At 44.0% G+C, this 12,900-nt stretch overlaps 1 protein-coding gene across 2 annotated transcripts in view; it reads left to right on the top strand.

Annotated features, from left to right (window-relative positions):
* Window positions 1-431: 431 nt before the first annotated feature.
* The window catches only part of LOC108625523 (uncharacterized), a 132,812-nt gene continuing 120,343 nt past the window's right edge, over window positions 432-12,900 (top strand). Inside the window, exons 1-3 of one of the 2 annotated variants that reach the window (XM_026814028.1) lie at window positions 432-495; window positions 700-783; window positions 1,722-1,785. In XM_026814028.1, coding sequence (XP_026669829.1) covers window positions 1,752-1,785 — 34 coding nt within the window. In that variant the 5' untranslated portion in view covers window positions 432-495; window positions 700-783; window positions 1,722-1,751. Of the gene's footprint in view, window positions 604-699; window positions 784-1,721; window positions 1,786-12,900 lie in introns of both variants that reach the window. The other variant, XM_026814027.1, reaches the window with a different exon arrangement.

A 12,900-nucleotide genomic window follows, 5' to 3' on the forward strand; every position in this document is an offset into this window, starting at 1 on the left:
CAACGTCCTGCTGTCAACATTTATTTCCTTCTAAAACTGGTCTCCAACAGACGCTCCTGCAAGCCGGTAAAAATTGAGGTTATTTTTGCAAAATTTTGCGCTACGCAATTACGTTTTGCATTAACAGGATATGAAATATGAATAAATAGCACTAACCGGTACAAGTATATTAGAAAACAGAGGACACTATTCAATAACCGCACTGATCGCACTATCAACACTATTGAAACACTGTAAAACAATATTTTTAATATCTCGCTGACTAATTAAGCGCCTTTTTTGTTTCTTCTGTCATAAACTGCTCGTGGTAAATATGAAAACGAATTACGTGACTTCGTGCATGAATCTGGTTACTAATCCCGCCGGCAGATGGCGCGTGTTGCACTGTAGTCGCGTATCAATGAACTTTTATAATAACTAAAACAAATGTGAATCGTGGACAGCGTCCATTTGGAAATTCTTCGAACAAACTGCGTAGTTAGTAGCAATTTCGGGGTGAGTGCTTTCTGCGAGCATAAATAAGTAAAAACTGAAGTTAAAGTGTATGCTAATCATTATTATCATCAAAATCATAAGACGAACATGGTCGAAATACGCATATATGTATGTATGCATTATTTTGTCGAAGCCGGGCGTTTTAACCGTCTCGCCGGTTTAACAAAACGTATTAATCATTAGATTTCATTTTTTATGTTTCAGTTGGACTTCGATTTAAGGAAGACGGCGTGAAGACGAGCTATCAGTATATCGCAGTTGGGATAAACACATCGAAATACGTTTAAGGTATGCACCAATTTTCTATCCTATTAATCCTGTTAGTAATTGTATGGAATTGGAAGCCATTGTGCAGTATTATTAGAAATTTCGGGAAATGAGATTATGATTGATACAATTCATTAACCATAATGGATTTGTAGAAGCAAATAATGATCGTTACGTTCCGTATTCGTTACTTAAATAGCAATAGACATGTGTGTATCGTTAAATGTAATAAAAGGCGATTGTCCATAATCGGAAAAGCATAATTTTATGGAACGTGAGTTACAATATCGTTAGGTTGTATAACTGCGATGAGCAACGCATTAAAAGGTAGTCTAGAGAATTGTTGCATGCTTCTGGACAATAAGCAAGGTGCATGAACAATGCTGATATAATATTTCACGTGAAAGTATGCGAATTTTTTCATAACATTTTACATAGCGGTCAGAGTGTACACAGAAGGGTTATATATTATTTATAAATCGATTAGCCTCGAATTTCATTAAGAGAAATATCTAACGATCATTAATCGTTCGCAATCGTTTTGCTGTCGACTGCGTTTATATCACTTTCATAAGAAATCGATATTCTGTTCGAAATGTTCTCACGATGAAGCGAGGCGTTATCGATATCTGAAAATAAACACGGGGTCATTCCGAGAAATTATTAACGATATAATGTATTTGCATAAAGAATTTAGCGACTGCCAGTGATTGAAAGTTTGATCGAATGGTGAATTGTGTCTTTCATTATCCCTGTTCGACGTAGATCGTAAAAAGAATTTCTTTTGTCAAGCTGACAATATTAATTACGTAGACGTCCATTGTAAACGACACGTAGGTTGCTGCATAATCGTATCAATCACCTGCAGAATATTAACAATATCGTTCGTGATTAAATTTAATCGGTACCGAGTGGCAATCATGTATTTAACCTAATTAACTTTTGTATTATCATTCCAGTGCCTTGTTCGAGTTGCCATCGCTGTAAAGATGATCGACATCAGGGAGATTCAGCCTCGTTTCGGTGAGTCGTTTATACCAATTCAAAACTATGCATTTATATTTTTTATTACTCATGGACCAGTTGCAATTTCACATTATCTATTAGGAATTGTTTTCTTATCACTCAATACTAAAGAAACATGAATGAAAGTATGAATTAGGAGAATAGTCCAATTGAATTGATAGATTCTTTGTCTCACTCATTTTTTATGAACATTATAAAATTTGATGAACATGCAATAATGAACACTAAGTCAATATATGTGGCATAGGGTGGGAGAAAGAAACAAATAGTTTGGCACTTTAGAAACAAACGTTCCGCAACTGGATTGTCAATGACAATGACTGATCCTCCGGTACCATACGTCGTGGCGGTGTAAGGGACGAAGGGGGACAGAGGGAACTGGTTTAAATATTTTCTGGGCACGTGTTTTACATAGGTAGAGATATACCCACTCCTCCGGCACGCTCGAATGTATAAGGCCCCGTCGTCCAGCTATCTGGGGTCAGATCTCGACGGTGATCTTCAGCTCTCATTTTTTCGTATGGTCGCTATTATGCCCGTCCACGAGGGTCTCGGAAACTCGTTCGCGTGTACAAAGGATCTTCCGACGATTATTAATTATCGCGACTGACTTTCGCGTACGGAGTTTAGGCGAATGATTTAGTTTCTTTGAATTCTATTCTCTCACATAATCTCGATAAGGTTTATTAAATTAATTCGCGATATTTAGTCAGGGATCTACTTTGAGATAATTAAATATTGTTTACAATAAGAATTGAGGGTGTTATTTAGTCATACAGTTAATATAGATCGTCCTAGTTTCGACGTGAAGAGAAATAGAGGTTTTTAAAAACGAGGTAGAATTGATTGGGAAGGGAAGGGATCGTTCTCGGGACAAAGTGTCCGCAGACAAAGAAGATTAATACGAGGTCGGTTACGACATTTTCGACCAGCGAAACAACCACGTCGATCTCAATATACAGCTCGCAAACGGGCATGGTAATAATTAGAATTAATTTAGGTGGAACGTTAAATCTAAGCGAGTGGGCCCTCGAACAGGAATAGCCCAACTGGCTCTGATTAGTCTTAATGTGTTAATTAGAGAAGATTGCTCTCCGCCAATTCCTCCGCTCCTCGTCTCCCTCTCGCTCGCCTTCGCCTCGCGCTGTCGCCAAACTGGACGGTAGATAGCGAGCCAGTTTGCCAATGGCAAACGCGGGAAGAGAAAGAAGGAAGGAACGAGCCGAACGGTGCGGAGTTTACCAAGTATCATATTTTATCGGGCATCAGCGTACCGACGAGCACGCACACACGGCCCCTGTCCACGCACACGCGCGTGCCACCGGCATCATTAATCACTATTATCTCGGGGTAATTTTTCTTCGATATAATTTCGTCTGTTTACCCCCGCGAGTTGGCGCGCGAGCTTGCACACCGTGAAGACGAGGACAAGGCTCCGTTTCGAAGAGTGGCGCCCATGCTTCCTCTCTCCTCTCCTCGTTTCCTCTCTGCAATTCTCTTCCTCTTCTTCTATCTGTACGCTTCGTGTCGCCTCTTCTCCATCGGTTTCGTTCCCTCGTCTTCTTTTCTTTCTTCCTCGCCTACTTCACGGTTCGTGAACTCTCGACATCGACTTTTATGTGTACACACGCCTGCAGCTTCGTTAGCCTCAAACCCGACGCGTTTCCCACACCGATGACTGTCAAATCAGGTCTCCTCTTTTTTGCCACGTGAAACGCTCGTCCCGATCCGCGCGCGCTTTTATGTTGCGCGAATGAAATCGCCCGGATCCCTGCGATTTCGAAACCGTTCGGATCGTTGAAACGATAGGTCGAAACTTACAGTATTGTTCTCACAATGCTTTTTCTTCGCTTGATGAGTCAAGGGAAACTGTCTTGTTTAGCTTCGAATAATACTTGAAGCTATTGTTCATAATTAGACTGCAATTGAAATGTGCATTTATATAGAATTGAAATTCAGTTTTTCATACTCTGAATAGTTTTATACGTTACGACACAGCATTTGTAATTACTACACATTTAGTTCTCTTAAAAATGCATAAAATTTGCAGTCTGTAATTTTTGAGTGGTCACTGAATTTCCAGCCTCTTTGCTTCCGGTAATAATTAAACTCTGACGCAACCTGAATACTTTATTAGGATAGCTGGCTCGAGTTACACGCCGCGAAGCTAATTGTAAGGTAGAAAATAACTAAGCGTGGGCCGGGCATTAAAAATTTGATTACCTATCTCCCACCGGTACGTTACTCTATTAATCACCGGGCAAATTAGACAGCTACAAAGGCTTGATAATCTTATCTGAGACACCGGTATCGCGCCGTGAGCCGTGAGTGGCTCGAAATTAATAATCAGTGACGCGTGTAGTCGAACGAGAGATTCTGGCCGCAGAAACGATTTTCCTCTAATTTCTCGTAACTTTCACGAGACTTTCACGAATTATCACGGAAGCATGTCGCACGACGAAAAATGATCACAAATCGAGCGTTAAGATTTATGGTTTGCAACTTTCATAATCCCCGAGATATTGTCACTTTCGTAATCTACGTAAAATTCGCGTTTACACTTCAATAAACCACTGCTTTCTATAACGTTCGTATTGTTTCGCAATTTGTTAATCTACAATCAGCAATTTAGATTCTACCGATTGCAAATTACTGTTGCACCTTCGTCTTGCGTTCGAGTAAACGTCAGCCACCTTCCGTTTTTCTCTTCTCTTTTTTCCGGTGTTAAAACACTAATTCTTGCCCAACCGTTTATTCTTGTAAGCGAGGCTGCTGTTTACTCAGTTAATGCGAGTACTCGAGCATGTAAGTACTCGGCCCGAAATAAAATTAAAAAACGTTTTAACCTCGTGTCAAGCCTGTCACCGGGTTACTTTATTTATTCATTGGAAACTCAATACTCTTCTACCAGTTGTTAAAATCATGTACAAATTACTACACCAACTCTCATTATCATATACTCCGAATTTGGGAATAAATAAGTAAGACAGAGTTTTATATTTGTTCGAAATGAATGGTGTAGAAATATCTTTAGGGGATATTATGTTCCTTTTTATATAAAATGGGTGGTATTCTGGCACTGACGTTGGGCCAATTTTTATGTAAATCAAGAATGCCATTAACCTGCGCTACAAATATGGTTTTTTTTTCCCGGACGGACGCATTATCGATACAGAGATCCCGGCTGGGTCAAAGAGAAATGTAAGCGCAAGGTCCGCAAACGACGCAATGAACGTCGATGCTTAAATAAATGATAGTGTTACCCGAGAGTAACGAGAGTGCCACGGAATTATATGTTTCACGTTGCATAAGGCCCCCCATTATGCGTTAAGTCCCCGTTGTATCTGGCTCCGTCCCCGCGCCCCCTCCCCACCCGTTGTACCATCCTAGGGACTAACTATCCTTCGCGTCCGAAGACTAACTAAGCGACTCTGAGATCCTGTAGATCTTTCCACGAGATGATGGTCATTCGACCAACGGGTATAAATCACCTAAGAGAAGTGTCATCCTGGGGTTCCACCTATCCTCCCCCTTGTCCCGCCGCCCCCGGCATTCCTTCATTTGAATGCAACTCTCTTTCATCTGTCTCTTTTTGCTCTTCCTCTCCCCCGGTCTCTCTCCACCGTGACATTATGAAACATAGGCACACGTAGCAGTAAATGAATATTGTATCAGTTGTCTTCGTCGTCGCCTCTTTTTTTTTTCTCCCGAGTCATTGTAGCAAGGTCTCCTCCGGCTCCACGTAGGTGAACTCTGTCGGGGTGCAAGAATGAAACAAAGGGTCTTTACGATTGTCCACGGGCTGACATCGGACTCGGTTCGGTCGTAGAATTCCGTATGGTATATATGACGATTCTTTATCGTTTCCACTTGGAATTCGGTTGTGTACTGGTCGCTGATCGTACGTAGGTAGGTACGAGCGCGAAGATCGGCAAAAAAATCATTTTACACGCGCGCGTTCCTCGCCTTCGGGTCCTTGGACGTGATATTCAAAGTTTGTTTTCAGCCCGGGGGAGAGCGAGAGAGAGAGAGAGAGAGAGAGAGGGGGAGGACGTGCACGGCGAGTCAGCGGGTCGTGAGATGTTCTTAATTAATCACTCATATTCAATAACGAGAGATAGAGCGAGAGGAGTTAGGCTCTGAATGCATCGACGATGATTGTGAGGATTATCTGTTCGCTCGAGCACATTAATAATTAGGAAGGAGAAGGAGAGAAAGAGAGTTAGCGGTATCATTGTTACTCAGTGTTGATTTGATCAGCCTGTCTGGGATTCTTCGACCGTTCCAACGCGATGCCTCACCGAGGAGGAACAATTATTATTAAAACGCTTTCAGACGAGTTCCTCGCTCGTGAAATCATTGCCGGCGACTCGACGATGAAATAATCAATTATAAAAGATCTATCGTCTAACATTTTTTACTTCAGTATATTTTAATTAACATTTCTCGGGGGAATAATAGTGTTGAAAATTTGAAGGCGATTTATTTAATTTCAATCGTAGGCTCAGTACAATTAGAGAAACGAATAGGGACGTGATTAGAGGACATAGAAAACCGACATGCTAAACAAATATGCCTCTCAAATCGTCGAGCGAGCACCGGCGCAACCGTGAAGCCTCGGAGTGGCCAGTTAAGATCTTCGTTAATTATCATCATTTATAATTGTCTTTTCCCGTGACTCCCCTCACGGCGAGGTTGTTCCCCGAGGAAGGGTGGGGCGAGAAGGGAACCTGCCGCCTTCCTTCTCTTTTTCTCCGGGTTTAATATTTCAAATAAATGCGTACATTAGCGCGCTATCTCGGCGTGATCCTCTGTTGACTATTAACAACGTCTCGGCCGAGCCACTATTATGACTTATCTGACCGGGGACCCGGCTACAATACCATCCCCCTTGTTGCACCCTCGTTTCTCTCTTGGTATCTTTAGCAATAGTGGTCCAGTAACGTCCTACGCTTAATAAAGCACATAAGGGTACTTGGCTTTGTTAGAAGAGAAATGGATCAATTTCATTTTACAAATATATTGTCTTTATTACGTGGATATTTGACAAACGTTTCATGACAATTTCATTGCTAGAATCTTACGTGTATAATTTGTATATTTTTCGAGTATGTAATTAGAGACTCGTGATTTAGTAAATTCGGTAGTCCCAGTCTTCTATTTATGGTCGTTTGATAGTACCATTTTTACAGACACCCAGTAGCACATTAATAACTGATGGGCAAGGAACGCGACTAGGATCGGCTGGTTCGTAAATGAAGCTACCTGGCTCCGCGCCCCAGGGTTTTCACCGACAGTCGTTTGTCGTTCCTTTCATTTCAACCCATTCTAGCCGAGCCCTTATACTTCCTTATCGATGCTTGTCGTCTCTTATTAATGAGCCGAAGATAAATTCGGGGACACGACACGGTCGCGGCTACTTGGGAGGGCGCCTTCCTCATATTTCTAAACCGAGAGGAGCGAAAATCGTGCTACGGATGGCCCGCGTCTTGAAGATGCTCTTCTGTTGTTTAACGACAACGTGAAATGATTAATTCAGTCGCCCGTCGTCCATCTATCGTGAATCATATTCTTCCTTCCGCCGGTTTTCCATTCCTCTTCATAATCTCTCCATTACGCCGATCGAAAATTCATTTTTCTTGCATTATGTAAAACGGAAACGGTTCTGACGCTTGGCGAATAAACAAAACCCGTTGCAGGAACCGTGGCACGTACCGAAACCGAAAGTTCGCTTTTCATAAATCTTGTTTCGTTTATGCGCCGCGCCGTGCCGGGCAAAACTCGCGAACGGGGAATACCTAATACATTTTTATCGCTGCGGCACGGTTTGTGCCATCATGAGATAAGGGAATAAAGTAAAAGCGGGATATCAAACTTGCAGTGGACCTTTTCGAGCTACAGGAAAATATTTATCTTTTATCGATGCAATTGTCTCAGGCTAATTTCTTGATCACATAAGAACTTTAGAGTATATTTATATATTTAATTTATCGATTCTTTGAACTTTTGATTAGTTCGAAATTCTGTATAAGAGTCACAGTGTATGAATCGCATCGAAGAAGAAGCATCGTTACGGTGCACATGTATCGGTTCACGAATTTGGTATCAGTGTTGGACCGCACCCATGGAGTCACGCTCGCCCTCTTGAAAAAATACCAAACCCCCCGCGGCGAGCGACTCCCCTCTCCCAGATCTTCTCTCGCTTCTAATATATATTTAATCAGGCTCAAAAAGTGCGTGGTGCGCGCGAGCACCTCCGACTCGAGACGCGAGGTGAGTTAAAGGCCGGACTCACACTTGAGTCGTTCGATGGTCACGAACACAGCTGACCGGAACATTAAGCTGACACCCACACGAACGAGAAAACCGGGAGAGAGCCTCTCTCTTTCTCTCTCTTTCTCTCTGTTTCTTTTGCTCGTTTCTTTCTTTTTCTTTCTCCATCCACTCGGTTCCGTTCTCTGTTTCCCTCCTCGTTTCACCGAGTGGATTCGAACACCTTTTTTGAATCAGAGGGTCAAGCGACTCGGCCGTAGATCATCTTAATGCCTCCATTGTTGTTTTAGGACGCCCGCGACTATACTGGGTGTCCGACGCGATAATGTCGATGTATCGCGCTCGTGGTAGAATCGTGAACCGAGAAAAAGGAAGATTTTATTGACCGAATTCAAAGGTGTGTCTCCGGATGCATTAACGTCCTCGCGCTTTTCCAAGAATCGCAGACCTTCTCCCCTCACGGCTCGTCGAAGATTTGCACTTTTATCGCGGCAAGAAAGCGAACTTTTATTCCACGCCCGGATAATCCGTCGCGATGGTCCTCCGCTCGGACAGTTATCTGTCTGCTCGGAACCACCTTAAATCGACGATTTTTCACGCCCGCAAGAACGTATCTTACATCCGGTAGCACAGCACTCCTACTCATTCTTTCCCTTTAAAATATCGAGAATGCTTCTAGTCGATTTATCGAACGAGCTCATCGTTATGTTATGCGCAAATTAAATAGTTCGCCAATCGCAGGTAGAGCAATCCGAGCGACAATTGTTGATCAAAAATTCTATCAGGGATCTCCATTAGATTCTTGACTTCGTCAATGAGAATTTTTACTTAGCCGCGACGCTTCTTTATAATGTGTATTATCGATAATCGCAAAGATCGATTGAGCAATTATCAAGGTTCGTATTCTGTAGTACTTTGCGTGGTGGTCGTAACGTAGGAAAGCAGGGCGCGGTATCGGCGAGGCGTGTTTCGAAATAATCGCGGCCGTTTCTTTCGGACATTCCGCGCTCCTTCGCGGTCTGCTTTTTCGGTACTTTCGAACGATTCCAGGGCCCGGCGTCGGCCGGGGATCGAACAGGGAAGGCCACTCTTGGCCGGCTTGTAAATCCGCCGCTCCTTGTAAATCCGGCTGTAATTCCGGGCGACGACTGCGAGGCCCCGCTAAGAAGAAAGAGAAGGAAGAGTTACGGCCGACACGGATCGCGAATTATCGTTGGAAACGGGCCGCGGACAGACGCCGGAGGTCGTCCCAGTCGTTGACATCGGAAACTACTTCGATTCTTCGATCGCCGGCACCGCGGTCCACCTGGCCGAAACGGGCCCCGGAATCGGGCCGCAAACTCTCAAAATGTTCGCTGTCGCTTGACCGGACCGGATTTATTCGTCCCACGCTCCTGCTTTTACTCACCCCTCTAATGAATTTGTGTTTCTCGCAATGAATCCGGTATCGCGCGCGAAAAATTCGTACATACTCCGACGTCGAATATGGCATTAATACGTATCGCTGGAACGTTCAAAATATTATTGCCTGTATCGACGCGTGAACACTATTAAAAATGTCAGTGTCAGGGACGACTTCCGAGGCGAGTATTGAAATGTCTTTTATTGAACTCGCTCGAGACGGACGCAGCGAAGAAAAATCTTTGTCGATCATGCTACGGGCTTGTCTAGTGGCACGTACAAGGTTCAGTGTTCGAGCTTCTGCGATAAGACGGCTGAAAAGCTGTAGGACGAAAAAAGGACGAAGGAAGAAGGCGAGGAATCAGAACCAGCTTGACTAATCCGGCTGTAGATCGGATCTGGCATCAATAATCTTAATAAAGCTACAACTACTTTATGCTAACGTGTAACAGGCGCGTAGGGTGGTACGCATCCTCCAGTTCCAGCAGCCTCGATGCGTAAATCCATTCGACGTGATTCCAACTCGAGTAAGGTTTCCACGTTAGTTTTGGATCGTTCAACCGCGAGGAGTAATGCGATTATCGATCACAAAGCTGGCAAAGTTAGTATAATATCCGATAATGAACGAAGGTCTAGAACGAGAGCGCTCTGCTCTGAATCGCAATGATTTGCGCTTACTGTAAGAGGAGAAATTATAGCCTGTATGTAAAATAACTTCTCATAGATTTATATCCCTTCTGGTAGAAAACGGGTATTTCATAAATTGCAATGGTAATTTAATATGAAGAAGCAATCATTTTATTAAAATATTTTGACAATTATAATTTATCGCATCCATGCGACCAATATTTCAATCGTGTAAAAAATTGCATGATAGAATATTTTAAATACGAAAAAAGATCATGTAAATTGTTATCAGTGGGTATCAGCATATAACCGTGCCTTATCCTACGCGACGAAGTTGAGATATATTTGCCGATACGTAAACGTACGAGTCTCGGTAGCGGATAAAACTTAAGCGTGACTAGATCTGGTGCGCATCTCTCGCTGGAAATTTAGGACTCCCGTTACATGCCAACGAATTTCATGCTGCGGGGTGTTATACGCGACCGGACGACATAAAACCCGGCTCGTAACGACGTTTGCTATAGAGATTTCTCTGCTTCGGCTCTCTCACCCCCGTATAGACTCGGATGAAGAAGGTTAAGACTCCGCGCGAAGAGGAGACGGGTAAGGAGTGGGTGGAAGAAGGAACTTGGCATATGCATAAGGGAACCTTACCGGTCTCCTCCGACACCTTCGAACCGCTAAACCCGAGCCTTTTTTCTTCCTGGAAGCTTTCGTCCGGGCACACCGTTCTTTCGCTGGTTAATTAGATTTTGATGGCCGGCATGAGCATTTGCATCCTTTATCCCGGGAACCCCTTGCGCTCTGTCCTTGTTTCAGCGTATCCTTTTTTTCGACGCGCTTAATAAGAGAGTAAGAAAAGTCACGGCTCTCTGACCCTCTCTTTCTCGCTCATTTTCGCGTTATTCTCCTCGCTCTGCAGGGGAGAGCCGTTTAGGCCCTCGGATGCCTTAACTCCGAAGCGATTTAGCGGCCCAGGGGCCAAGTGTCAACAAGCCGGCATTGCTCAGGTACGTACCACCTAACTACGGTGTCGGAAGTGCCGGCCCTTCTTCGACGACCCCTTCTCGTATCTTATTTAGTCTCTTTTCCTAGTTAACGTTTGACGAAATCATACGGACTGTCAAGTTATGCATAATTAAAACATTACGTATAATTTTTACATACGTCTTTACGCTAAGACTGATTGTGCAAGCAAGTTTAGGAATGTCTTAGCTAAGGAAATGAAATTCTTAAGAAGGAAAATGACGAGCGTTTTAAACATCGTTTCCCAGAAACGTACGTACAAACGTTTCCTTTAAATCGACGGTTTTATAAAAGGGGTAATGATTCGGAGCTCGAGTGCTAATTAACTTCTTCATCGTGAACGCTCATGGCTGCTGGCAACGCAACCGCTTTACGACGTAACTTACAATCTCCATCGCGACACCGCGCGACCACGAAAAATTCCCCGTGTATTCAACATTAATCGGTCGTCTATTCGGTCGTGTCTTCCTCCGGCGGACCGGGCGAAATCCGCGGATCAGATTGGTTAGCGAGAGCGTTTCGCGCGCCAGAAATTCCGTCACGGCGGGGTCGAGGGGAACCGAGAATACCTGGCGTGAGGGCAAACGTCAAAACACACCTCGTCCACCCACACGGTCGCACACGCGCTCGGCTCCCTTCGAGCCGCGTGTACACATACGTGCACACCCACCGGACTAAAGATTCCTACGGAGCAACCAATGACTGGAATGACTTGCACTCGATGTCGAACCGGAGATCCCTCTCGGTCTCCTCGTTTCGTTCCTTTCCTCGTTTACCTCGCGCCGGACGAGCCTGCGTTCTCCCTCGGACGGGTTATCTTCTTCGAGGGAGGTGCAGGCTTAATTTAATTAATTCTGTGCGCCATCTTGACAAGTGTGCGCGCCCCGTACGCGCATCCCAAAGAATAATTTTCATACTCATCCACCTTCTTTCAGCCCTGACCCCCTACTCTTTCTCTCGACTGGCCCACACTACGCTCGGGTCGAACCGTTTCTTCTGTTATCAGATCCCCGATTCATACTCGTCAAGCGCGCGAGCCTACTCGGGCTGAAGAGAGACAGAGCGGAAAAAAAAAAAGAACGCTCTTATCCGCTCCCATCTTACCGGGGTCATTTGTCTTTTTGATGTCGCGCCGTATCTGATTCGTTAATTGCGAGACCTCGCGTGCGATCGACTCTCTCTTCTCTTGCGTACGCGGATATTCGGAATTGAAAAGATTTTTCGCAGATAGAAACGACGAGGAACGATGAAGATTTATTGTGAAACTGTCGTATACGCGCCGGTATCGGGCGTCGAGATCTTTTGAATATTGAAAACTACACCCCAGGCTATAACGATTGTTAGAGTTGATCGCTGTTCATTAAGTTGCTCGTGTTTGCACACGGGTTTTTGTTTCTCCTAAAATGTCATTCTACGTTGATGAATGTTGCATACAATTGCTGGTATTAAATATTCCATTTAGTTTCGGAAAAGTTTGTTTGTCCATTGAATTGCTGGGAATACGTCGTCCTCTGCGTCGCGAGTTATCTTTATCGAATTTAAATGTACGAGATCGGATCAGTCTGATCACATCGTTTCAATTAATCCTAAGCGCTCGGGATTCGAGTTTTCTTTAGGCGATTATCTTCGACATCTGCCGCGTCACCGTGATCGTTTCGCAAATCATTTTCAATAACGTACCGACGCGCAGGGTCCAATATTTGCACATAGTTACTGTCATTTCGCGTTCAATAACTGTCTACAACCGTCTCCGGTTCGAATTTCTTTTCTCCCGTTCTCTCTTCT

Source organism: Ceratina calcarata, unplaced genomic scaffold, assembly GCF_001652005.2.
Source record: "Ceratina calcarata isolate Rehan_Ccalc_2016 unplaced genomic scaffold, ASM165200v1 scaffold363.2, whole genome shotgun sequence".
NCBI lineage: Eukaryota > Metazoa > Arthropoda > Insecta > Hymenoptera > Apidae > Ceratina > Ceratina calcarata.